Source organism: Palaemon carinicauda, chromosome 42, assembly GCF_036898095.1.
Source record: "Palaemon carinicauda isolate YSFRI2023 chromosome 42, ASM3689809v2, whole genome shotgun sequence".
NCBI lineage: Eukaryota > Metazoa > Arthropoda > Malacostraca > Decapoda > Palaemonidae > Palaemon > Palaemon carinicauda.
The window spans coordinates 26,355,076-26,382,711 of NC_090766.1; the positions used below are offsets into that span (position 1 = coordinate 26,355,076).

At 37.9% G+C, this 27,636-nt stretch overlaps 1 protein-coding gene across 1 annotated transcript in view; it reads left to right on the plus strand.

Annotated features, from left to right (window-relative positions):
- The window catches only part of LOC137633000 (uncharacterized), a 57,751-nt gene extending 42,998 nt beyond the window's left edge, over window positions 1-14,753 (plus strand). Inside the window, exons 4-8 of the mRNA XM_068365168.1 lie at window positions 7,268-7,439; window positions 7,999-8,149; window positions 9,925-10,046; window positions 11,466-11,789; window positions 13,789-14,753. Of these exons, the coding sequence (XP_068221269.1) occupies window positions 7,268-7,439; window positions 7,999-8,149; window positions 9,925-10,046; window positions 11,466-11,789; window positions 13,789-13,878 (859 nt within the window). The 3' untranslated portion in view covers window positions 13,879-14,753. The remainder of the gene's footprint in view (window positions 1-7,267; window positions 7,440-7,998; window positions 8,150-9,924; window positions 10,047-11,465; window positions 11,790-13,788) is intronic.
- The last annotated feature ends 12,883 nt before the right edge of the window (window positions 14,754-27,636 follow it).

Sequence of the window (27,636 nt, forward strand, 5' to 3'; positions counted from 1 at the left end):
TCACAGGTGGAATAAAACTTCTAGAATACTGTGTAGTATTGAGCCTCATGATGGAGAAGGCCTGATTATTAGAATTAACTGCATCCCTAGTATTATAAACAGGATGGAACTGTCCAGGAAGATCTGAATGTAGTGGATGGTCAAAATTATGAAAAATCTTATGCAACATGCATAACGAACTGATTAAACGACAGTTTGTTCCGACACAGAGACTTACCTCGAAACACTTTCTTAGGAGGTTACTGGTAACTCCTCTCCGACGACCAGAGTTTTACGTAGTTTACCCTACTTCCATGTTCTATACTGTCCTGAATAACAGGAGATAACATGACCTGGGGGCAATGCCCGATGAAGGTCGCGTGTCTTGAGAAGGACTCGGCAGTAAGTTTTCTGGTCGCTTCGTGAGCACACGTGCTACACGACGCTCCTCATACTCCGTGCGATTCCCTTTGTGTTTGGTTCCACGTGCTTCCCACGTGATCTGGATCTCTTAGTGTGTGTTTAGTGCCTTACCTACGTGCTTTTGAATTCGCTCCCTTGTGCTTTCCTAGTGTTTTAGTGCTTTCCCTTTTTGGCTTGCTTGTGTCTACGGCCCTTTGTGTTGCGTTATGGAGCACGTTCGCCGTTGTCCTGGGCCTAGAGCCGGTAGATCGTGCGGGGCTTTTCTGTCCAAGCCCGATGTTGACCCGCATACGCTGTGTACCTCGTGTAGGGGTAAAGCTTGTTCGCCGTCGGACAAGTGTTCCGAATGTGCCGATTGGACCGAGGTCCAGTGGGTAAAATTCCGTAACAAAAAGAAGGCATCGAAGAAGTCCCCGAGGAAGACTAGCGTTTCTTTCCCTGCGACTTCAGCAGGAGAAGGGTCAGGTAGGGTACAGCCGTCTTCCCCTACCCAGAGTAAGGGGCGAGGTAAGTCCAGGGAGAACAAGCAGATGGCTCTGCTTTCCCAAGAGAGGGAATTTGTGGGCGGTCCTTCATCGGCCAAGGCAGTTCAGGCGCCCTTAAGTGAGTGTAGTGGGGGTCCGGGGGACGTGGCTCTCTCTCATAGGGGCCACGTCTCGTCGGGGGACCCCATGTGGTCTAATAGTGTCCCTTTTTCTTCGTCAGGTTCCTGGGTGGAAGTTCCAGGGGCATCAGCGACGGAGGGCGGCGTCGGCAGAGAGGAGTCCCCGCAAGAGGATCCATTGGCTTGGGACGTACCGAGGATTCCGATGAGGTCCCCACTGGACATGGAGGAAGGCCTAGGCGAGGCCTTCCCCTGTTTGGCGGGCCCGTCAGGATGGTTGCCGCCGAAGACTTCGCTACAGGAGAGTCTCCCCATTCCTTCTACGTCAGGGGTACGGCGTAGCCCCAAGAAAACGCAGTCACGTGCTAAGTCTCGATACGGGGGTAAGTCTTACTCGTCAGGACGTGACTCTTCGGATTCATCAAGCAGTGAACGGAGGAGACGACAGAGGAGGAAACGAGATCGGTCGGTGCGGAGGAACTCCCCTTCGCGGTCTCCCACAAGATCTCGGGACAGGGTGAGTCCCCGTTCCCCTCCACCCAAAAGCAGGAGACCAGTCTCCCCGGTAGGGACGTGGAAACGAGATCGGTCTGTGCGGAGGAACTCCCCTTCGCGGTCTCCCACAGGATCTCGGGACAGGATGTGTCCCCGTTCCCCTACACCCAAAAGCAGGAGACCAGTCTCTCCGAAAGGGACGTGGGTTTTCGTCCCAGGGAACAACTTTAAAGACTTTTCCAGGTCTATTAGTTCGACACCTGAGCGGGCAGGAGACTGTCCTCCTAGAAGGGCCTCCACGTGCCGCACCAGGGAGTCACCAAATGAGCGGAGGGCTACATTTTGCAGGCCTAAGACCCGTCCTGGAGACGCTTATTCCGCCCAGCGGAGGGAGCCGTCGTCTAGGCCGGGCAGCCTCGACAGGTCCCCCCATCGAGAACCCAGAAGGGGACGGACACCTCCGTCGAACTATCTCACGGAGGACACCGTTTCGCCGAAAAAGGCCTCGAAGAGGAGAGAGACGGCGGACGTCGAAGGTAAAGGGAACCGAGGACCCCGCCATCACGGCGGAGACCGAGATCACGATTCGCCCCATCGGTCGGAAGGAGGGGAGGGCGAGTCGTCGGTGACGGAGGACTCCGCGTACAGGAGAGTCCTTGCCTTAATTAGGGGTTATAACAACCTTATAGAATCCGCCACTCAAAAGGAAGAACCCTGGACTTCAGGCCTGAACAAGTTCATAGCCGTCCCCGCCCAGAAAAAGTCCTCTCTCTCCCTTCCCGAGGCCAGTAACGTGGGGATTGGAAGGACTCACATCGATAGGGTCATATCCCGCAATAGCGACTCCTGCAGGGGTCACAGCTTAGCAAAGCTCCTACAGGGTTTGAAGTCGCAAACGAAATATTACTCTTTGGAAAATAGGCCGACCGGTGCTTGCAAGACCGAGGAAACCCTAGACATCCTGTGCCAGGGCATCTCCGACGGGAGGGCATCGGCAGCATCTACCTTCTTCTCCCCTTACGAGTCGGCAATGATGGAGGAGATGTCTAAGGACTTGGTTAATGTGGCCTCCTGGCTGGATTGGTGGGCCACCACCCTAGTAGGCACCCAGATCCCTACAGACTCCATGGAGCCTGCAAAACGGGAGGCTCTGAATGAGTTGCTGGGGTCAGGTAGCCGCGCCCTTAAATTCCTGACCTTTCAGTCTTTGGCTCTCTCCGCAAACTGGATTCTCCGGAGAAGAGACGCCCTAGTCAAGAACCTTCCCATTAAGATTCCCGACAGGGAAGCAGAAGCCTTGAAGACCTGCACCGTCTGGGGGAGCAGCTTATTCCTACGAAGAAGGCAGAAGAGGTCGTGGAGAAGTTGGCCAAAAAGAGGTTGCTACCTACCCTGAAGCCACAGACTGCGCGCCGCCCCGTCTTCAGGAGGCCAGTGACAGAAGCACCCATGGCCGCGCGTGCCGCACCAACTCAAGGAAGGAGGGAACCCTCGTCAGGACAGTGGCCTTCCTCTGCGGTTCCCCCCCCGAAGAGGATCATCCTCTACCCCCCCAAAGTATAGGTCTTCTTTCTACTCCTCCAGGAGGGGGCGAGCAGGCCGTTCCTCCCGTAGGAGATAAGATGGGAGGCCCCCCTCCCCTGCCCAAGCCTCAGGTAGGGGATGCCTTAGACTCACTTGGCAAGCATGGAAGCTCCACGGAGCAGATCCGTGGACAGTAACAGTACTAAAAGAGGGCTACAGGATCCCCTTCATGGAAGAGACACCCCCTCTGGTTCCAGCAACACAGGCGGACTGGTTGGTGCCCAAGGACCTGGCAAAGAGGGCAGCGTTGGACGAAGAAGTCACGACGTTGCTGCAGAAGGGAGCCTTAGAAACAGTGACATTCCCGGGTCCGGGGTTCTACAGCCGCCTGTTCCTAGTGGAAAAAGCGACAGGAGGGTGGAGACCTGTAATAGACCTGTCAGCCCTCAACAGGTTTCTAAGGAAAGTAACCTTCAAAATGGACACTCCAAGAACGGTCATGGCATCCTTGAGGGAGGGCGACTTTATGATTTCTATAGACCTCAAGGACGCCTACTTCCAAGTGCCCATTCATCCGTCGAGCAGGAAGTTTCTCCGGGTCAAGTGGGGTGCCCAGGTGTTACAATTCAAGAATTCAAGGCCCTGTGCTTCGGTCTTTCAACAGCCCCCCAGGTATTCACGAGAGTCTTTACGACGGTCTCCATATGGGCCCACGAACGGGGCATTCGACTCATCAGATACCTGGACGACTGGTTACTCCTTTCATCCTCAAAGGAAGACTTGAAACAACAGGGCGAAGATCTTCTTCAATTGTGCAAGACCCTGGGCATTGTGGTCAACTTGGAGAAATCTCAGCTAACCCCATCCAACAGGATGACGTACCTGGGAATAGTCCTGGATTCATTACAGGTCAAGGCATTCCCAGCCACGGACAGGCTGGACAACCTGGATCGAGTGCTCCGGCCCTTCCTTCTGGGTCGCCCCAGAAGAGCGAAGGATTGGTAAAGGTTGGTAGGACACCTGGTATCCCTAGAGAAGCTGGTACCTCACGGGAGACAACCTAAGGGTGGTTCAATGGAACTTAAAAGAACACTGGAACCAGAAAAGTTCCCCGAACATTGTGGTGCCACTCCTTCAGGAGTCCAGGAAAGCCTTGGAATGGTGGCAGGATCGGTCGAACACCCTAAGGGGGATGCCACTGCCCTCCCAACCTCCGGAGGTCCTTCTCTTCACGGACGCATCGAAGGACGGGTGGGGAGCCCATCTCCGGGAAAAGACAGCAAAGGGGGCGTGGTCAGAGGGGGAGAAGTCCCTACACATAAATATCCTGGAAATGAGAGCGGTCCAAGAAGCCTGCAACCACTTCGAGGAGGACATGAGAGGGCATTCGGTGGCCCTAATGTCAGACAATGCAACGGTGGTGGCTTACGTGAAGAAGGAGGGGGGACTGAGATCAAAGGAGTTGTGCGAACTAGCCCTTCAAATCCTAAAATGGGCGGAACAGAAGGACGTCATCCTGACGGCAAGGTTCATTCCGGGGAAGAACAACGTCCTAGCAGACGGCCTCAGCAGGGTGGGGCAAGTGGTAGCGACAGAATGGTCCCTACGACCACAAGTGGCAAGCTACATTATACAGATGTGGGGATCCCCGGTAATGGATCTGTTTGCAACAAGGTTGAACGCTCAACTCCCCGTATTTTGTTCTCCCGTCCCAGATCCGAAGGCGGCAATGGAAGACGCTTTTCAGCACAAGTGGGACGGTCTAGACGTGTACGCCTTCCCCCCCTTCTCCCTGATAAGACAGGTCCTCAACAGAGTAAGGGCAGCAACCAACCTAAGGATGACTTTGGTAGCGCCTTGGTGGCCGGAGAGAGAATGGTTCGCGGACCTAAGGAACCTCACCGTTCTACCTCCTTGGCCTCTACCGGACAGGTCAGACCTATTAAAACAACCACACTTTCAGCGGTTTCACAGAAGCCCGCAAGCCCTTCGTCTTCACGCCTGGAGATTATCCAGCGGCTCCTGAAGAAACAAGGGTACTCCGGCAAGACAGCCAGGAGGATGTCGCTGTACCTGAGGAAATCATCCACAGCCGTCTACCAGTCTAAGTGGGCGGTATTCGTGAAGTGGTGCAGGGACAAGGAAGCGTCAGTGCCCGTGATAGCCGACTTCATGGTACATCTCAGGGACAAGTTAGCCATTTCAGTCCCAGCGATCAAGGGAGTTCGGGCGGCCCTGGGTCAAGTCTTTCTTCTCAAGGGCATAGATCTCGGCTCCTCCAGGCATATCTCCATGCTTATCAGAGCGTTCGAACAATCATGCCCCCCTTCCGCCCCTAGAATCCCGAGTTGGGACTTGGCGCGAGTCCTAGATATGTTACGGAAACCACCATTTGAGCCCTTAAAGGACATTGATGACAAGAATCTCACGCTCAAGGCGGTCTTCTTGCTAGCATTAGCCTCAGCTAAGAGGGTGGGCGAGCTACACGGACTGTCATTTGAGGTGGAACACTCTAGGGGATGGAAGGAGGTAACCTTTAAGTTTGTCACATCCTTCGTCGCCAAGACTCAGAACCCCTCGGTGTGGGATCCGAGGTTTGAGAGCTTTTTTATTCCGGCAATCCCGAATAAAGGAAACCCGGAGGACCTAAAATTATGCCCGGTCAGGGTTATTAGGAAATACCTTAAGAGAACGGCAAGAATCTCTTCGTCTCATGGGGAAAAACAAAGAAAAACATATCCAAAAATACGGTTTCGTTCTGGCTCAGGAAAGTGATCATGCAAGCCTACTTAAAACAAGGACTTCCTACACCAGGGAAACCCAGGGCTCACGATGTTAGGGGCATTAGCACCTCTCTAACGTTCGAAAAGAACATGTCAGTAGCGCAGGTTCTTCGAGCGGGAACTTGGTCCAACCAGTCGACCTTCACTGCACATTATCTCAAGGACTGTACGAGAAAGCCCCTTGACGGGTTTTCCATCGGGCCGATCATCTCAGCCCTTCATTCGGTTTGACGGCTCAAGCCCCAGGCTCAATCGCGAAACATAAAGAATCTAGACACAAGGAGCCGAGTTCTATTTTTCCCCCTTTTTCTCACTTTCTCGTACCATCAGTCGTCATCAAGAATATCGCTCATTGCACAAGACGGAAATTCACCATATCAAGCACAACGAAGACATTGCAGAAGGGTAAGTGTTATATCACACTTAATGAGTCTCTTATGTAGTTTTCCCTACTGTCCACCGGGGTCAGGGGTCAAGGGCACTCCCTCCTCCTAAGGTGTAAGTCTCCTAAGAAAGTGTTTCGAGGTAAGTCTCTGTGTCGGAACAAATCACAAATTTTAAGTAATTTGTATTTTTCCTAACAATACTTACCGAGAAACACTTTCGAGTTATGGCCCCCCCAACTGTCCCCGCAGTGCCCCACTGACCTCGTGGTATTGTTCTTTACATAAAACTTACTGCCGAGTCCTTCTCAAGACACGCGACCTTCATCGGGCATTGCCCCCAGGTCATGTTATCTCCCGTTATTCAAGACAGTATAGAACATGGAGGTAGGGTAAACTACGTAAAACTCTGGTCGTCGGAGAGGAGTTACCAGTAACCTCCTAAGAAAGTGTTTCTCGGTAAGTATTGTTAGGAAAAATACAAATTACTTAAAATTTGTGATGTTTTAATCATGATAGTACTTGCCTTTTACCTTGCAAAATTGATTTGTATCGCAAGAATTAGTGTGTATACAAGAATGGTGAAATTCATTGAATTCTATAGTCATCAAAAGGAGAGTCTGAATGACTTAAACTTTAATGTGCAGTGTGGAGTAGGCAACTCCTTTTAACAGGAGCTAAATACTTTTCATCAAGGTAAATTGAATTTCTTGAAGAAATTATTTAAAAAACAAAATTTGGAAACTGCACTGGAGTGCTCCAGCTTTGGTATTGTGCTTCGGGTAGTTTTATTAATCAAATCTTCACTATTAAGAAAAAAGTCAACATAATCTTGCAAGGTTAAGAGTCAAATTAAGGTAACAGGATTGCAAGATTTACCACTAAAGAAACTAAAATTTGAATTAAAGCATAAGTAAAAGTAAGATACTGTACTCATGGCTGATACATACAAACTATAGTATCGAAATGCTATACAGTATAACTTTTGCTTTGTTAAAAAATAATATACAATATGTTATACTTTCATGTTCCCTTGACATTTGATTTGGTATGCGGATTGCTTATCATTGTTACAGGTATGAAATTTTGGACCCAGATTCCAGTATTAATGAGAACCACGAGGACCTTGATATCGGCAATCTTCTCTCCAAAATGGCAACTCCGACTTCATCGTTAGGATTGAGTGACTTGGTAGAGAGCTTTCTTAGTATGTTCAGCAGCGGAACTACACAAAATTCTCCATCTGATGTAAGCACTGCATTCTGTAACGTCGATACTTTTTATCCCTTGGGCCAGATGCATTTAGTGCACTGCCATGAAGGAATTGAATTGCAAGGGAAAATAGAGGGAACTATATTAATAAGTAACTTAACTTTTAAAGATAAGTACTATGTCATTATTTGGTACATGTGGGCAACCATACCAACTATTGTGTGTGTCACGATAATATTTTCATCCATATGTTAAAAATTCAATTTAGTAATTTATTTTTTACTTTGTAAGCAATATGTAATATCTCCTTTACTAATGGACTAGACTTAAATTATCTTCTTTTATATATGCTCTTTTACAATTTAGTTCCCATTAATACGACAAAAGGTTCAGTGGAACAATAATGAACTTACAGGCAGGTTTTGAAATTTACAGGTTTGTGAATTAGGTTATGTTTAATCATGCTGAGAAGAAAAAGTTCCCCACACATGAGCAATACAGTACTCTTATACTAATTGTAATTTATTACATTTAGGTAATTTAACCAGACCACATTGATAAATACACGTAAATAACTTCTATTCTATATTTACAGCCATTTTCCAAGGGTGAAGGTGCTCCGACATTCCTGCTGTTTGGAACCCCAGAAACAAGAGTGTCCAAGAAGTTGGCATTAAGTTTCATTGCCTCAAAAGATTCTACCTTTGACACTGTTGGATTGGTCAAGGGAAAACCAGGAGGAGTTGGTGAGAAACTATTCTGTTTTCATCTTTGTTCTTAAAGCTATTCATATTGTGTACCAAGTGACTTTATGAAGTCACATAAATAGTAATGATTTTCATCTACTTAAGAGGTTTTTTATGCATTCAAGATACTGATTGGGATCTTTTAAATTATATTTAGAGTTTTATGTTCTTTTAAAGACTTTCTGAGTACTGTATATCTAATACAGTACTGAAATTTGATTTTGAATACCTAGGCTTACATGAGATATGTTAACATAATTATAAATGTGGGATTTTACTTAAACTATTCTTTCTTGTATGATACAATGTTGAGAATATTCCTCATCAAGGGTAGGGATATATTGTTACATCAGCTTTGCAGTGATTACTACTCAATAAAGGAAGCCTTGAGGCATTTTGCCACAGATATCAGTAATCATATATACAAGAATTTTAGCCTTAGTCTCAGTATAGTAGATCTGTTAGATTTTATTTGCTCTGGAAAAAGTGTACAATGATTAAATTTTGATATGTAGGCAGTTAGTGTGTAGATATTCCCTTATCATTTTTTTATGTTATGAGGAACCTACTTAAACCTTTTTTATTTTATGCTTTGAGTATGAGTCTCTTACTTAATATAGGTCTTAACTAATTACTAATTTCATCTCGGCAATGGAAGTTGTTAATTTGGGGAAATGGTCCCACCATTTCACAACTGATGGCAGTCTTCTCAACATGATGAGATAAAGTTCAAGAAGAAACTCTCGTATAAAGATTTTCATAGACAACCAAGTAGCTGTCGGTTGTATCAGAAAGGGGGAAGGTATCTTGTAGAATTCTTAATGCAGTGACACTTTGCATTATGAAGTTTCTTCAGGAGAGAAATTTGTTCCTCTCGCCATTCCATCTGTCTGGTCCACAATCCAGTCCAGCATCCCAAATTTAGAATTTACAGTATCTTGGATCAGAGTTCTTTTCAGGAGATTCTAGAGTTAGTTCATAATCTCCCAAGTTAGACCTGTTTGCAATAAAAGAAAAACCACAAACTTCCACTATACATAGCTCTGAATGTGGACTCTCTCAAGCAGTGGCCAGAGATACTCTGTATCCTGATGGAAAAGATGATCATCAATATATCTGTTCCTCAGCCAAGTTTGGAATATCCTTCAGGAATTTTCAACGATAGCTGTGCTAGAAGCTCTATTTCGGCCAAACAGCCCGTGGTAACCACTGCTTTAGTGTCTGACACCAAGGCTACACCTGCTTTGGTATGCGCAGCTACATCAGAAGTAGAAAGTTGAATTATCTTCGCTTCCTTCTTCCTGATCCAGAATCTTCACCTTGATTTTTCCCTCCCATATTTTCAAGAAGGATTTCCCAGCCCACAACTCGACTTTTTTATGATCTGCAAGAGGTCTTCATCAACAAGACATTGCCAATGTGTGGAAACTTTCCTTCTAGCTTTTCACAGGAATGTCCTTGGAGACCACACAGCACCTCCCCAAATATAGGTTTATCTTTGTCAAAACCCATTATTTAGTCACTTTTGGTACCCAGGACTCTTCTTGATAGATACATATGCCGAAGGGCTGGGCAGTTAAAATAAGATGCTGGAATTGTGTGCAGTTATTTAAATGTTTGAACATGATTTTTTGATGTTGTAGAGCGAGTCCCTTTACAGAGAAATGTTTCGCCTATACACCTTACCATATGGTGAAGTACAGTATTGAGAAAGTACACTAATAGGTTTATAATGCATTTAGGGAATATGAAAACTTAGTTCTCTTTTGATACAGGTGGTGGTGTCACTGTTAAGTATGCTCATCATTTGATGAATCTGTTGACCGTAAGGCGAGCAAGACCTCGACTTCTGGTTGACGGTCCCCAAGGAACAACTTTCCATCCTGATGTAGCAGAGGTAATTGTCAGATGAATTTTGAAGGGTTTGCTTAACCCTTTTACCCCCAGGGTATTTGAAAATTTCTAACCCTTAACCCCCAGGGGTTATTTTTATTCAAGCACATTTTGCAGTATATTTTTTTAAAATTGCTCCAACAGCCTTAATTTTTGTCATAGAGAGGTCAGGTTGGTCTCATTCTCTTGGAAAATGCCTGAATTTTCTCAAAAAATTCTCAAAAAATATGCAAAAAAAATTTTAAATAGCATTTTTTTGCAAGGACGTACCGGTACGTCCATGGGGGTAAAGGGATGAGTTTTGTGAAACGTACCAGTACGTCCTTTGGGGGTAAAAGGGTTAATAATGCAAATTCCTGTCTGTCATATTTTCCTGCAGTGTTATACACTGAATTTGATGTATCTGATTATGGCAGTAGGAGTGATTTTAAGCAGCAATAAGTGTAGAAAATGCAGCAATCATGAAAGTTAAAACCCAGTGTGATTTCTTAGTTTCAACAAAAAGAAAATAATTCTGAAAATGAAATCTGTAAAATTTGTTCCGTTTAATCCTAAAAATTTTGAATGTTTAATTATTAAGTTTTATGTTCTAAAGTAATTAAAGAAAAATTATTTTCCTTTATAATTATTGACTACACAATTTTAGGCAAATTGCATGCTGATATTATTTGTGGATTTTTATATTAAAATATTTAATTTATTTGTTTAATTTGAAACTTAATTATTTTGTCATGTAATCTATATTTCATGTCAATGCAAGGATGCCAGAACGTGGTTTTTACTATATCTGTTTCGATTGTGGTACATATTGATTTATAACAAGTTTTTGTTTGAAAGACACCAATATTTGAAGAAACAACATATGAAGTAGCTACATATTATGTTCTGATTTTTTAACAGTAGTAACAGGTTTTCATACTATTTTAACATAACCTTTCAACTTGTGTGCTTCCATCCTGTGTTATCTCTTGTTGATATAAATTTCTCTTTGTCATAATATTGCATTTATTCCATTGTCTTTGTCAGTTAGATATGCCTTATCTTTAACTATTAATCTTTTTGTTAGATCTATGAATTTAGAAATTTATCAAAATCTCATCCTTAGAGTAGATCTATGATTTTAGAAGTCTAATTTGTATTAAAGAGGTTTTATAGAATTTCAACAATTTTAACTGTATAAGTTTTGTGAGTTATCATATATTCCTTAGACTTGTACATTAATTCTGAATGGTGCTCTCTCTCTCTCTCTCTCTCTCTCTCTCCTCTCTCTCTCTCTCTCTCTCTCTCTCTCTCTCTCTCTCTTTTGTTTACAAGCATGTATCGAGATATTTGAGGGTACAGATTAATGCTTTCACTGAAAGTCTTGTTGAGATATCATCATTTCATATTTCTAATAACATTTAATTTGAAAAATTTTTTGCAGGTTGTTGCACGAGTAGATGGCTTAATATGCTACATGGATGCAACTTGTCAGTGCATCTCAAGCAATAATATGGAAATGTCAAATAGAAGCATTTGTTCCCACACCATAGATGTCTTAGAGCTTGAGGCTATGATGAGAACAATACCTCCTGACCTCGCTCCCCCAATTCTTGTATTGTTAGCTCACATGGATGACCCAGTTCCAAACACCGAGGAATCGTCGTCAGATGATGACGCGCCCGTTCACATTAAAACTCAGCATCCGGAACGTCACCGTCCATCCATGCTGCACAAAATACTTGGGAAACTTGACTTACCCTGGGCTGTAAGTACTAAGGAAACAATATTCATTGTTATATACTGATTTTCTGTCAAAGGAATAAGTTGAATATTTAGTAATGCTCAGTGAAATATGGTAAAATAATTGTCAAAATACAATTTTCTAAGGAAGAGTTCTTTGTTCTTTCTGCAGATTATTTATGTCACTTCCTTAATTAGTTTTTATAACAAATTTTTAAACATTCATGGTGCTAACTCCCATTTTGCCAATTAACATATGCTTTTGCTGATTTTGATAACCAAGGCCATTTTAGTTTCTTATGAAGTTTGCAATATAAACTTACCCTTGTAAGGTCTGGGAATCTCATTCTATTTCTTCTCATTACATTTACATTTTGAATAATTTAATCTTTCATTATGGACTCATAGTTTCCGGGAGTTATAGTTATGTTTTGTATAAATTGTAAAATAATCATAAAAATTATAAAGCCTTAATCATACCAAAGCTTTAACAGACTGCTACGATGGGCCACCATCATTAATCCAGAAATGGATAATCTGGAACTTCCTTTATTTCTACAACAATTATGGAAATAGATAAAAATTAGCTCATTTTAATAAAATGTGACATTTGGCATTGGTGAGGATTTAAGATTACTGAATTGTCAATATTACATATGTATTTGATCATTGGTCTACTGTACTTTCCATAACTGAACCGTAAGAAAAAACCTAAACCCCCTTCCCTCCATACAATATTACTCATCAGTTGCGAGTAAAAACTAAATTAACTCAATATATTAACTTCTTTTGAGTTTATTCACATTTAGGCTTGAAGAATGTTTATGTGTACATACGATCTTGAGGTAGTAGTGGCTAATGAAATACTGTTTATGCCAAGAACTTTAACTATGGTGGTTAATAATGATTTTACTTAATGTAGCTTGTATGAATTATTTGTATTAATATGAAGCTTTTTTGGTAGTAAATTCTTCAACATTGTAAAAGCAGGAACGTTAATAACATAATTTTATTGAGTCGAATTTAGTTGAGAAGCTTTTAATTAAGACTGTAATCATTACAATTACTCAAAAGCTCCTAAAGCTGGTCATGAAAGCTTTGCAGAAGGTCACATTTCCTTTTTAATACATTGTGATATTGATTTTGCTGAGCAGAGGTAAAACTAATTTATATTCCTTGGGTGCTTTTCTTCTGGTGCCATTTGTAATTGTTATTATTTCATGCCGATGGATGCTGCTTATAGTGTGCCTTGTATGACATTCTGGGTATATAAAGGTTCCCTATGCCTTCTATTTGACTTTATCAATACTGCCTCGAACATTGTACTTTTCATTTTGTTCCATTTTTAGTTCTCCTCCCGTTCTCCTCCCCCAATCCATTGGCAAGCCTAGTCATGCTAATCAGTACTCACATTAAACTGTGATAATGAAAGTTATAAATATTATGGTATTTACTATCATTATAACAATGATAATTATTTTTATTATACCAAGTCAGTTACATATTTAGACCTCCAAGGGGCTTAACCTTAAGATTTGAAGTGGAAAAAGGGTTATGAAAGAAGCTAAATAGCTTTTTATTCTGTCTATATAGTGTTTCACATTGTATACACCAAGCATTATCTGGCTCTAGGGGGTACGTAAGGCAAAATATTTTCTGAATTGGAAGTAGAAAACAATTCTTAGCAGTGCTTAATTACTCCTATTTTACTAATTAAAAAAAAATATCCCATCAACAAAATGTAAACTTCAAACTTTGAATTACAAATTTATGACATCTCTTGATAATCTATTTAATATTAAGAAATAAAAGTCAGTTATGAATTTGTATAAAATGCAGAGTAAGAATTTAGGCTGTTGTTAGTACTGTAAAATATTCCTTTGAAGGATGGTACAAGGTTAACAAAATTTAAACTTATAGCTTTGGTTACATTTTGTAGTACATTACAGTACATTTCTTTACTCTAAAAAATATTTATTCCAGAGTAAATATTTTTGTAATTAAAATGTATTCTTATGTTACAGATATGTGAAGTAGAGGTGAAGTCACTTGTTGGTGTTCATAGAGGTCTAAACTGGCTTCTTAAGCGTACTCTCAAACTCAAAAACGGCTAAGTGTTTGACTTAAGCAGATAATAAGGCTCTTTTTTTGTGATAAATAGTACAGTATTTAGAATTTTATATTTGTCCAGAAAATAAGTTGATCTTAACAAGTGTATGTGGCAGTGATGCTTATGATGTGTGAAATGTGTTCGTATTTAAAGACATCTCTGTGACTGTTGAAACTTTTATAGAAAGCATTGGCATTGGAAGCTGTGCTGGTGGTTGTTGGATTAAATTCCAAAAAGGTTAATAATGGTAAAAATTGTAAAATCTTCGTTATGGTTACTGTATCAAATTACCTTTGCGGAAGAATGGAAAATGTGAAAGTGTAGTGAACTTTATATGGAAATATTAGAAATTTCCATTTTTTTTTGCAGTTTTCTTTCTTGAGAATGAGCTATGGTCTCACTTCTTCAGAATGAAGTGTGTGTTGAGAGTGTTTTTGTACTACGTATGGCTAGAATTCCAAGTTCCTCGGATGGTTGTCATGTTTCAAAGAAAGTAGTTGCAGTCTCTTAAATGTCCTAATTTCCTTGGCTTTATTCAGTCAAACTTTTTGGAAAGTTTCTATTAGAATTCTTTTAGGTGTTTTTGTCAGTGAATATGAAAAAAAAAATAACAATTTAAAACTGGTATACAAGTGATGTTGAATCCAAAAAATGAAGCTAAATACATTTTGCAAATACATTACTGTACATAGAAAAGGCTCCTTTGTTCAATACAGAATTACAAGTATTTAGATAATTACAGTAATTTTGATAGCTTGGAAAGAACCATGATTACATTATGGTCTATTCTTTGGATAGACATTGACTTGCAGATATGATGATTATATTTTGTAATGACCAATTGATATTGGGATGAACCTTTCCCCCCAAAAATGAAAAACAGTCCCCATATTACATAGTCTGCCCCCTGCAATGGAATATGCAGTTTGACTAAGTATCTCTTGATTAATAATTTTTACATTTCTGCTGGTATTCATTTATTAAGATGGAGAGCCTTTCAATGCTGTCTGCAGCCAAAGACTTCCACTGTATCCATAGGTCAAATCCCCTGTTTGGATTTACAATGTTGAAAGGACTGGCAATTTCGATGTGGGTTTTTATTTCATTGTCAAATAATTCCAAGTCCAGAAGCAATGCTTTTGTAAATTAATATATTCATTTCATATTTCTCATTACATATTTTGGTTAATATACTTATCAGATGCGTATTATTTTATTTTTAAGTAAAACGGTACCCTTTTACTGAATAACATTGTATATTTAAAGGATATTCCAATTTTGTTCTCTCTGATTAGTTCACTGCTAACAAGGCTGCTATTCTCAGCAACAAAAAATAAGATATGTGAGACTGCTAATGCTGATAGACAAAAAAAATTATATAAAATAAACCAGAAGAATCTTGAAATATAGAAGACTGGTTTTAAAGTTAATGAGGTCAAGATAATGTGGTGTTGTAAGACTGGGTGCTTTTAAAGGTTCATGTCTTAGGAAAGAATTAGAGGTTACTTGGCTATCACATGTTCTCTTTGGTGATAGTGGGTAACTATTCATAAACGAAAATTGCAGAGCACAATATTCTGAGAAGCTTGATTGTCACAAACAATAGATGTGCAATGTAATGTTTACATCTCGGTACTACAACGTGAGGAAGTTGAAAGCAATGATACAACTTGAAAAGTTAGTCATCATCTTAGATTGAATTACCTAAAGGTAATTCAGTCTTCATAAACACCACCACTGTTTGTGTGTATGAAATCAGTGGATTCTTGTTCAGTCAAGTGTACAGTATTCCTTATTAAACAATTATGAGTATTGTACTATGACAAGTGTGCTACGAATTACATTCTTAAATAGAGCATTAGTTTGCTATGTTACTGCCAAACTTTCACCGTTATGCAATTCATTACTACTATTTTCCATTTAAAAATGATCCATAGTTAAAGTAGATCACAAGTTTGATAAAAAAACCTTATCAAATTATATTTTTCCATAGTGAGAAACTGGTAACTTTTCAGCAAATTAACATGCCCTATAGTAGTATGGCAATGTCCGTCCATCTATTGTTTTAGTAATTTTCATCTTGAATGTGTCACTTTTATCATATCTATTTTATTTGTCACAGAGCTTCTAAATGAAAAATTCATCACAAAAATTATTTAGATCCAGATCTCAAATAAAATACATACATACTATTTAAACATGTAATTTTCATGTCACAAATTGTAATCAGTTGTACACAATGTATAACTGGAAAGCATATCATGATTATTAAAAGATAAGCTACATATAGCAGAATTATTTAAGTTTGCTTCTAAAGACTGCAATAAATCATAGCTATGAGTTGCACTTAACATACAGAACTGTTAATCTTTTGGTAATAGAAGAACTGTCCTTTCTTTTTTTTTAATTAGTGGCAACATACGATACATGAAACATAGGAATCTATGTTTTTCTCATATCAAGAGATTGTAAAACTTAATTGCTGCTTATTCTTTCATTCAGATTTTAGAGTACAGCTGAAGAATTTTGTATTAGTAAAATATTAACATAAATATTAACATAAACACCGAAGTTTGAAAAGTATACTACAGAGAGTCTTCAACTTACAAACTTAACCCTTTTACCCCCAAAGGACGTACTGGTACATTTAAAAAAACTCATCCCTTTACCCCCATGGACATACTGGTACGTCCTTGCAAAAAACTGCTCTTTACATTTTTTTTTGCATATTTTTGATAACTTTTTGAGAAACTTCAGGCATTTTCCAAAAGAATGAGACCAACCTGACCTCTCTATGACAAAAATTAAGGCTGTTAGAGCAATTTAAAAATTATATACTGTATAGCAAAATGTGCTTGAAAAAAAAAAAAACCCTGGGTGTTAAGGGTTGGAAAGTTCCAAATAGCCTGGGGGAAAAAGGGTTAATAGGTTTCAAGAAGCTGTTTCTAAGTCAAATTTTGTCAAATTTTGGCCTAGGGTAGGCTTCGCCCAACTTACATGCCCAAGATTTTCAACTGCAAAAGTCAACAAATAGTTCCCTTTCATATTGCAAATGTCGCCTTGCTTACTGCATCAACTTAAATAATTAACCCTTTTACCCCAGGGGTATTTGGAAATTTCCAACCCTTAACCCCCAGGGGGTTAATTTTTTCCAAGCACATTTTGCAGTATATTTTTTTTAAATTGCTCTAACAGCCTTAATTTTTGTCATAGAGAGGTCAGGTTGGTCTCATTCTCTTGGAAAATGCCTGAATTTTCTAAAAAAATTATCAAAAATATGAAAAAAAAATTTTTTATAGCATTTTTTTGCAAGGACGTACCGGTACGTCCATGGGGGTAAAGGGATGGCTTTTGTGAAACGTACCAGTACGTCCTTTGGGGGTAAAAGGGATAATATTGTCTTATTTCAGTATTTCATCATGAACTTTTGATAAAATATCTGAGGTTTATGATTTCAGTTGAATTTGTGTTTGTAAGTTGAGGATCTTTTATTCATCCTAAGAAATGTGAGTTGTATCCTTTTTTGTAGTGTCTTATCTAGTCATGTACAATTACAAGATATATTTTCTGAACCATCCAGGCAGCTTATGAATGTTTATATTTAATGATTTTATATTTACTCCCATAAGAACAGAAATTAGCTTTGACTTCAACCAGTGTCATGGGTTTTCATGAAGAGATAAAAGTGAATTACTTAAAAAGATTCACTTTCTTTAAGCATTATTATTATAACACTAATTAAAGTGCATTTATTTGTAACTTTTATGCAAGGTTTGTAGGATAAATAAGTACAGTGAGTGATCTCATGTCCATTATTGTCTGTGTGAGGGAAACTAAAAATAATTGCATTTGGTATTTTTTCTTTACTGATTTTATATTATGAGAATATTTTTAAAATGTTTTTTGTCTTCCTTTTTTATATATTATTTTTTTGTATCTGATAAAATTGAGTTTATGTCTATAAACATGAAAATTCATGGAATGCTTTTACTGATGTTAAAAGTTGAAAAAAAAAAAATTACGGAAGGGAAGAGGATGTTTGTGATTGTAGTATCCACCATCTACCAATTAATAACTATCATTCAACCTTGTAATTTTAATTTTAGAAATGCCTCGTATATAATTTTATTATTAAATTCAATATTACCATCATTCATTCTTGTCAATTTTCATTTTAGGAAGACCTGGTATTATAATTTAATTTTTCAATTCAATTTTTTCCATCATTCATTCTTCATTCTTGTCAATTTTCATTTCAGGAAAACCTGGTATTATAATTTAATTTTTCAATTCAATTTTTTCCATCATTCATTCTTCATTCTTGTCAATTTTCATTTCAGGAAAACCTGGTATTATAATTTAATTTTTCAATTCAATTTTTTCCATCATTCATTCTTCATTCTTGTCAATTTTCATTTCAGGAAGACCTGGTATTACAATTTAATTTTTCAATTCAATTTTTTCCAACATTCATTCTTCATTCTTGTCAATTTTCATTTCAGGAAAACCTGGTACAGTATATAATTTAATTTTTCAATTAAATTTTTCTATCATTCATTCTTGTCATTTTTCATTTCAGAAAGACCTGGTATATTATTTACTTTTTTAATTCAATTTTACAATTAATTCAGTCTTAATAATATTCATTTCAGAAATACCTGGTACAGTATATTATTTACTTTTTTAATTCAATTTTACAATTAATTCAGTCTTAATAATATTCATTTCAGAAATACCTGGTATATAATTTATCTTTTAATGCTATTTTTCCATCATTTATTCTTCATTCTTGTTAATTTTCATTTCAGAAAGACCTGGTATATAATTTAATTATTTCAATTCACCTTTTCCATCATTCATTTTTCTCATCTTCCTTAGTGTCCATATTTTAAGCTGAAGCTTTAAAAGATAAATATTGATATTTACCTCTATTTGTTTACTATATGGTTGTAAGCGTTACTTTCAAACTGGCTAGGTGACACTTGCAGTAACATTTCAGATGTTGAACATCTGGATTTTCACTGTGGAAGAATAATTATTTGCAAGGTATTGTAATACGACATTAGATAAAATGTCAACTTTTTATTAATTTTTTTATTTCTCCGTGCAGATGTAAAGTGTTTTTAATGTAGTTTTTATTAACAATTCTCTGAAATTCAGCATATAAAGCCTAGAATTTTTATTTCTAGAGTATTTTGCATTTGTTTACAGTCAAAGTAATAGTCTATATAACCTTTGGAAAATACAGTAATTCAAAATTAAGACCGCATTCCATGCCAAATGAGATGTCAGTGACAGTGGTAGAACAATTAAGTAAGGAAAAGATAAGGCTGCGAGGGAAGAAACAATGAAAGAGAAGCAGAACTAGAATCATGATTCAGGATACCGAGCATAACGTTAAGGGAAGTCCTTAGAGAGGCAATATGACAAGATAAGCTGAAATAAAAATATTGTGTTGATAGGAAATATAAAAAAAAAAATAAGAAAAAGTGTACTGAACTATCATACTACACAAGCTATGTAAAATACAATATAGACTTAGAGATGCCGACTGAATTGTGAGGGAAACCTTGATGAATAGATGCAGTTATGAAAAGTAAATTAAAAGGTTATTATGAAGGAAAAGTTCATTTGATAGAAAATAAAGCTCAAGAATGTGAAGAAAAAAAGAATGGGTGTATATAAGAAATATGGGTGGCTTGATGGGACAAGGTGACTCAATATCTTCCAGCTTGATAAATATCATGACTAAAATGCGTAACCTTGCTATCCCTGCGAGGTAAGGACAAGAGGTTTGTGAAGAGCCCATAGGTCTAGAATGAGTTATCAGCAGCCACTGCCTGGTTCCCCATGGAGAGGGGCTAGGGAACTGATTATTTGTGTGTTTATTTGGTCTTTAGGATATTGTATATCCCTGGCCTCTGCTGCTCATGGGCAATTTCTAAAGCTTATTGGAAACATCCCTCCCTGGCATTCTGCTGGACGAGAGATCAAGTCTAGCTTAAACTCGATTGTTTCTTGTAGTGTCTATAACCTCACCTTCTTTGTGAGCTAAGGAGGGGGGGGGGAGCCGAGTCATCAGCAGCCATTACTTGGCACTCCCTGGTCTTAGCTTGGGTGGAGAGGGGGCAATATCACTGTCCCTTGCCTCTGCCATTCATGACAAACCTTTACATCTTCAAAAGAAAGGCGGTAGGACAGAGATGCAACATTTGGTAAGATTGGAATCGCAATCTCTGTAAAGCAAAGGGTAGTGATTGGAAAATGGATGAGGAAAGACAGAAAAGATCTAGAAGAGACAAAGAATATAAAAGATGACAATGGAGGAATTAAAGTTGTAAAGTAAGGTATAATAAAAGAAGGAAGCAGTACCTAGAAGGTGTACTCAATGAACAGAATTGAGAGGAATCTGTAAATGACATGTAAGATACCAGCAGACAAATGTAGAGGCTAGAAGAGATGACCACTAGTAAATTTCCAGGACCATGAAGAATGACAAGGAAAGGCTAAACGCACTAAAAAACTGGTCATTGGAGAGCTAAAAGGAGCAAATTAAAATAAAAAAAAACAACAAATTAGCAAAGAACAATGAAAATTATGTTGCAACAATAATATCAAGAGGAAAAAGGGTAGAACTACTACACTATGTGAATTGTATAGAGGAATAAGAAGGTTTCAGCTAAGATTGGTTGACAAGGATGTAAAGGACAATGAGAAATGATACTAAAATGAACAAATGTCAAATTTGGCATTGTGGAAGGATAATCAACCACATTGGTAATATTCCCTATTAGGCATCACTACAGAAGTAGGCATACAGTACAAAGAGAGTTATGCAACATATTTGTGGGTCTTGAGAAGGGTATCTGGCAGTTTACTAACATATACAAATAAATTTCCAGGAAAGAATCTCTAATTTTGAGATGTTATACCGCAAGCTCTGAAGTAAAGACAGTGTTTGGCATATCTTGATCATTTAAGATAAGTTTTTGTTATCATGAAATAGTACCAAGTCCTTTATTTTTAACTCTGTAATGGAAGAAGCCACACATGATTGCAGATAGACAGAGACCACTGGGAGTCTCATTATGTAAAGGTAAATTATCGAGTGTGAAGGTTTCTCCCAATAACAGATTATGGAAGTAAAATATACAAAATTAGTCTCATAAACTTTAGCTTCAATTCACTCTAAGGCACAGAGTATATACTTGGAAATTTTAAGCATTCTCCAAAGCCCCTAATCTTTACTGCTGCCTTTTCCTATCAGATCCAACCAACTCATTGACACTAAATATGTAAAATAACACTTTCTTTATCATCATTACTTTTCCTCCTTGGATGTGTACCCATTTATGTTACTACAAAATTGCTGCAGTATCTCCAGATAGGAATACTCAATTTTCATTACATAGCCTATGATTTTACAGTACAGTATACAGTATTTGCAATTTATTTCTTCTATTAAGATTACTGAAAACAGGCACTAATAGTTTTTAGTTTCAAGTGACATTAAAAGTGACTCGGATACAATGGAAAGCAATCTAAAAAAAAAAACATTGTCATGAATATAAAATATTTCTTTCATAGATTACTCAAAGATAGTATAACTTATGAAAGATGTTGAACCTTGCATAAGTAGGCCAGTAATAAATTGAGGTAAAACACATGCCTATTCTACAACAATATTACTAGATCAAACCTAAGAATCTTCACTTTCTCATAATGATAAATAAATGGAATTTGTGAAACGATTGAACAGAAAGTAGATTAAAACCTATTAAACCCGCAGTAAGATTACCAGTTATCAGTACAAAAATATTTAATGACAATTAATGAGATAGTAACATTAACCTGTCTGAGAATTGGAGACAGATTTCTTAATGGCCATTAATCATAACTCAGTTCCTATCTACAGATAATACAATACCAAGAATATTTTTTTCTTTTGTGAATTTCCATATTTAAATTGACAGCAATAGCAAATATTGGAGACATAAATGAAAGAATATTTATTAAAATTCTCAACAATTGAGGGCTATTTTATAACTATAAATTTTTCCTGAAGTGATCAAACAGTTATTATAGCTAACTCAATAAAAGAACTAGAGAAAGAGGTTGTAGATATCTTTAAAAGAAGGAAAAGTAGAAAGTAGAACAAGAAGAGAACTGGAAAATAATGCAAGCCAATCCAAGCTTATAAAGACTGGAGAGTTCAAAGTGGCAGAAATGTTGAATCCACTGCAGTACCGGTTCCATACTATTTATTTTGATTGTAACAGATGGTGTATGCAGTACTTTAAGATTTCAAAATATGAATGCAGTAAAATATATAAGATGAACAATTGACGAGGAGATGGAAGAAAAGGATAATGATGAAAGACTGAAGAGAAGATGGAAAAAAAGGATGCAGGTATTGTTATTGTGGAGGGGCAAACTTTGGAAAAGGTAGAATATTTCTGCTCCTGTATACATAGCTTGGAATAGAGATGGGAAATAAAATTAGAATTAAATGCCAGCCTTGATGGAGAAGAGAGAAATTGATAAGCTATTTGTGAGCAAACACTCTAATAAACAAAAACAATAATGTAACACATGTCATCATCATCTCCTACGCCTATTGACGCAAAGGGCCTTGGTTAGATTTCCCCAGTCGTCTCTATCTTGAGTTTTTAATTCATTACTTCTCCACTCATCATCTCCCACTTCACGTTCATAGTTCTCAGCCATGTGGGCCTGGGTCTTAAAACTCTAAGCTAGTACTTCTTTACACTGTTGAGACAATTAACATATGGGAGACAGGGAAGTATGTGTGGCTGCATATTGCCAATACTGTATTTGTAATAGCTAGGGTACACTGGGAAGATTATATCATAAATGAGGAAATGACTCATATGTGTCATCTTCAAAGAATACAAGAAAAACAAATTTTAATATCTCAAAGATGAATGGTTCGGATTTTAAGTAGAGAGAAAGAGGAGAGCTGGGGTTTAGCAGAATGAAAACTATTGGAAATTCCAAAGAAATATTGAAGGAAGGACACAAATGATGCCTTTATCTATATTAAAAATAAATATGAAAGAGAGAACAGAATAAAAAATCATACACCCAACTCCATAAAGAGAAAAGCTGGTCTTTTGGGTAAAATATCTATCTACAAAAAAAAGGGGGGGATTTTTCTTCTTATTGTTCCTCTTTGCCTGGCGAGTGACTCGGCCAAGTTTGGTTGGTGCCACAGCCCATTCTCGCTCATTTTCCTCGACAAATAAAGCTTCATATATGGACTCTCCCACTGCCACTACCTCAGCAGTCACTAAGGTGATCAGACGCTTAGTGACCCGATGTAGTCTTCTGAGAGTTGAGTATTTTAACTAAGTGGTCTGGTTAAACTACCTAATAGTAATATTAACACATGTAATACATTTATGCAATTTTTATGGACTAAACAACTTATTTACTTTTCAATGGTGACTGTTGGAGGACGAATTTGGCAAGATAAAGCTTGCTTGTCTCCCATTGGGTAGTCAAAGTTGTATATTATTTTCTCTGGAAAGCATGTTAAATTACCATTTTTATGCTGTTTGCAAAAAAATTGTTTATTCATTTTCAAATGTGACTGAAAGTGCATCAAGTAATTAGCACTTTAAAGATTTGGATGAAGAACTACTTTATTTTTTTTATATTAATGGGGAGGTGTTGGATTACTCCACCTTGGCAGAGGTTTGGCATATCCAAATGGTCTTATTGTACTATGATTGGAGGCTCTAATTTAGTAGTTTGGTTAACCTATATACTGTATAAATGTGTTCCATATATAATAACAGCTATGATGATCCATTACTTGAAACATATTGAAACTGCAAGAGCAAGAAGTAGAGATTAATTTTGTTTCATAGTAGAGTCTAAAGAAATAAATTTCTAGTGGCAAAGATAGCAATAACCACTTCAATACATTTGGATTAAATTATCTGACCGATAAACCTTCTTGGATAAAACTAATACTATACAGTACATTCAAACCTGAATATGGAATTAGGATCCATGAGTTACAGTGCTGGGCTCTTGAAATATCATACAGGATACTGGAGTGTGAAAACATTTGTTCTGAAATAAATTTGATGATATTTAACTGAACTACTTTGTAATAATTATAGTACTGTATACAAAATTAAGCTAGTGCAAAGAATTGATCTCGTATAACAGTGCAACATCATGTTTGAAGTTTACAGTACTGAAGTACCTCGGGTTACGAGTAACTTTGGATACAAGCAAGTAGGGATACAGACTCAAAAATCTAAATTTGGTTATGAGCATTTTTATTGGCAAGTACGAAGGAAATTTCCATGTGATGTGCAGAAATCAGTCATATGTTGCCCATACTCAACCCAACGAGTGTTTATACCATATTCACATGATTTTTACCCCATATTGTCTCGCATTACCTCACACAATTCCACTCTCAGAGCAGTACTCGTAGAAGCATCATCTCGTGCAAGAGTCTTTGGAACTGTTCTTTGTAGAGTTGGGACTGTGGGCTCTTTGTAGAGTTGTGATAGCTATTGTTCATCATAAAGACATTTTGTGCAGCATTGTACTGTAGAAAGATGGCAAGATGATTACCGTCTAAATGAAAAAGGAAATTTTTGCAAAGCATGAAAAAGCTATCTGTATGGCGGATCTAGCAAAACAGTAAAATCGTGAAACATCCATGATTTGTACAATTCTGAAGAAGAAAGAAGATATCAAATCAATTGTAGGGAAAGGGGGCCTGACCTTGACAAAACAACAGCCACATGTTCTTAACGTTAATAAGTTTCGACTTATATAAATCAAAGGGAAGCAGTTAGCAGGAGATATGATTATCAAAAACATCAACTGTAAAAATGCAAAGATATTGTAAGGTGATCTTGTAAAAAAGGATTCAGGTAAGTCAAAAGAAAAAGAACTATTCAAGGCAAGTTATAGGTGGTTTGAGAATTTCAAGAGAAGAACTGGCATCATAGTGTTGTGTGACACAATGGAGCTACAAACTTCGAATTTAAAAAGGTTAAATTCTGAATATTACATACCGTAGCAAGTTTGTAATTGCAACAGGAATGGTCTTTTTGGAAGGAGAGACCCAGGAGGACCTTCATTACAGCAAAAGAAAAGGCAATTTCCAGTCTTAAGTCAATGAAAGACCTGTAACTCTGCTGTTCTGTGTTAATGCTAGGGGGGATTGCAAAATTAAAGTGCTCCTGGTGTATCACTCGAAGAATTCAAGATACTTCAAGGAGTGCAAGGTGCAGATGAAGCAACTTTCAACAATGTGATGTGGAGGTGAAACACCAAGGCATGTTTGGCTCACATTTTGTTTGTGAAAAAGATCAATGAGGTTTTCGGTTCTGAGGTAGAAAAATACCTTTTGTAAAGGAACTTCACACTCCAAGCTTTGTTATCTATGGACAATGCTCCTGACCATCCTCCTGGCCTTCAAGATGACCTAATGAAGGAGTTCATATTCATAAAGATGAAGTTCCTGTCATCGAGCACCACTCCAATACTCCAACCCATGGATAAGAAGGTGACCTTGAACTTCAAAAAGCTTAATACAAAAGCAGTGTTCAAGCAATGCTTCGAGGTCACCAAAGGGACAACCTTACCCCTCTGAGAGTTTTGGAAAGAGCATTTCCATATTATCAACTGCATCAAAATCATCGATAAAGCTTGGGAAGAGGTCAAACCCTGAATTCTGTTTGGAGGAAACTGTGGCCTGAATGCATTCTTAAATATGATTTTGAGGGATTTGAACCCATACAGAAGACAGTTGATAATGAAATTGTGTCCTTGGAAAAGACAATGGGGTTGGAGGATTTGAACCCATACAGAAGACAGTTGATAATGAAATTGTGTCCTTGGAAAAGACAATGGGGTTGGAGGATTTGAACCCATTCAGGAGCCAGTTGATAATGAAATTGTGTCCTTGGAAAAGACAATGCAGTTGGAGGTGGACAAGGACAACATCAGCAATCTTCTTGCGGAACACAGCGAACAGCTGAAGACTGAAGAGCTGGTAGAGTTGCATAAGGTGCAGCATCAAGAGAATGTGGAGATTTCATCTAAGAAAGAGGAGAGACAGATTGACAAAGCTCTCACTTCAAGTGAAATTAGGGAGATATTAGAAAGTGGAAAACCGTGCAAAGTTTTGTAGAACCGTCACCGAAATAAGGCTTCAGCATGGCGAGCAGCTAATTTACTTACTGACAATACATTGTCTCATTTGTATGCCATTTAAAAGGAAAAGAAAAAACATTCATTCATAGGTTCCTTGTCCAAATTGAACATGTAAAAGCAGACGATCAAGTGTCCAGAAAGAGTACATTTAAGTTATTCAGTTTGTGATTGTGAACGTCGTTCAAGAGAGAGAACTCCTGATATTCTACCAATAGTTATGGAGGGAGATTCTCCTTTCAAGCAGTAACCACTACCACCACCACCTCCTCAAAGATAAAGCGCAAGTTAATTTGTCAATATTTCAATTTTTATTGTGAAAATTTTGTATTAATTTCTGATGTTAGGGGGTTAATTTTCACAACAATTACCATTATAAAATCTTAAAAAGTCAGTTTAAATGTGTATTTATTTACGTGTGGAACGCATAGAGTGAATTTCTTTTATTTCTTATGGGAAAAACTGTTTTAGGATACAAGCATTTTAGGTTGCGAGCTAGCTCCCTGAATGAATTTAAAATTTGGAAATCAAGGTACTATATATATATATATATATATATATATATATATATATATATATATATATATATATATATATATATATATATAAAACCAAGCAGGAAGCTTGGAAACAAGAAGTACAGAGCAGTATTTCCATACAAATAAATGCAAAAAGTGGAGCTGGGGGAACATGTAGTATTTCAGATTTCCCAAGTAATTTACTAACAGTTACTTTATTCTCAGGAAAAATGAATTTTGACCTTCATGACTACAGGTCTTGTAAAGGTTACTTATTTTCCATCCTCTTTTGATGAGTATAAAGATAATTCAGGCACTATTATTAGTTGTGATGATTTCCACGCTGATAGCTTACGAAGTCTATCCTGTGTGAAATGCAGGTGTACTTTATGTATATATTTCCTACTCCCAAGACTTATTTATGTACTATGCATTAGAATCTGTAAGTGTTTGCAAAATATCTGCACTTTTGTGTAATTTTATGATCTTTTGTAATTCAACATCTGTTATTGGAAGGCAGCTACTATTTTTAATGCAATGACTTTTATGCCAATAAATATTGCCTGTACAATTGGCCCTGACTACTGTATACAACATGGATGTGTTTGATCATGAGCTATTATAATGTGGTCTAAATTCAACTTGTACAGTTGGTTTCACTAATTCTGGTACACCACGGGAATTTAAGGAGACGTCTGACAGCTGTACAATGTAGCAGATAACGCTGTTTAGCAAGAGAGAAACTGTAAACAAGCAAAAACATTTTTATTAATTTTACGAAACGCTGTTATGCAAAACACTATATTTTCCTATACAGCACTTCATAAAATCACTAAAAACCATTTTAAAACACATGTTTACGTGTTCAACAACCTTGTTTTATAGGCAGCGTTATCAACTGTCTCTCTTCCACTTCCCAAGAAGTGTACCGGAACTACTGAAGCCAACTGTACCAAGGAAAAGGATATCCGAACAGTCCTCGAAGTAGAACAATATCTATAATTTCTTTACCAAAACATTGCATTGAGATAAGGTTG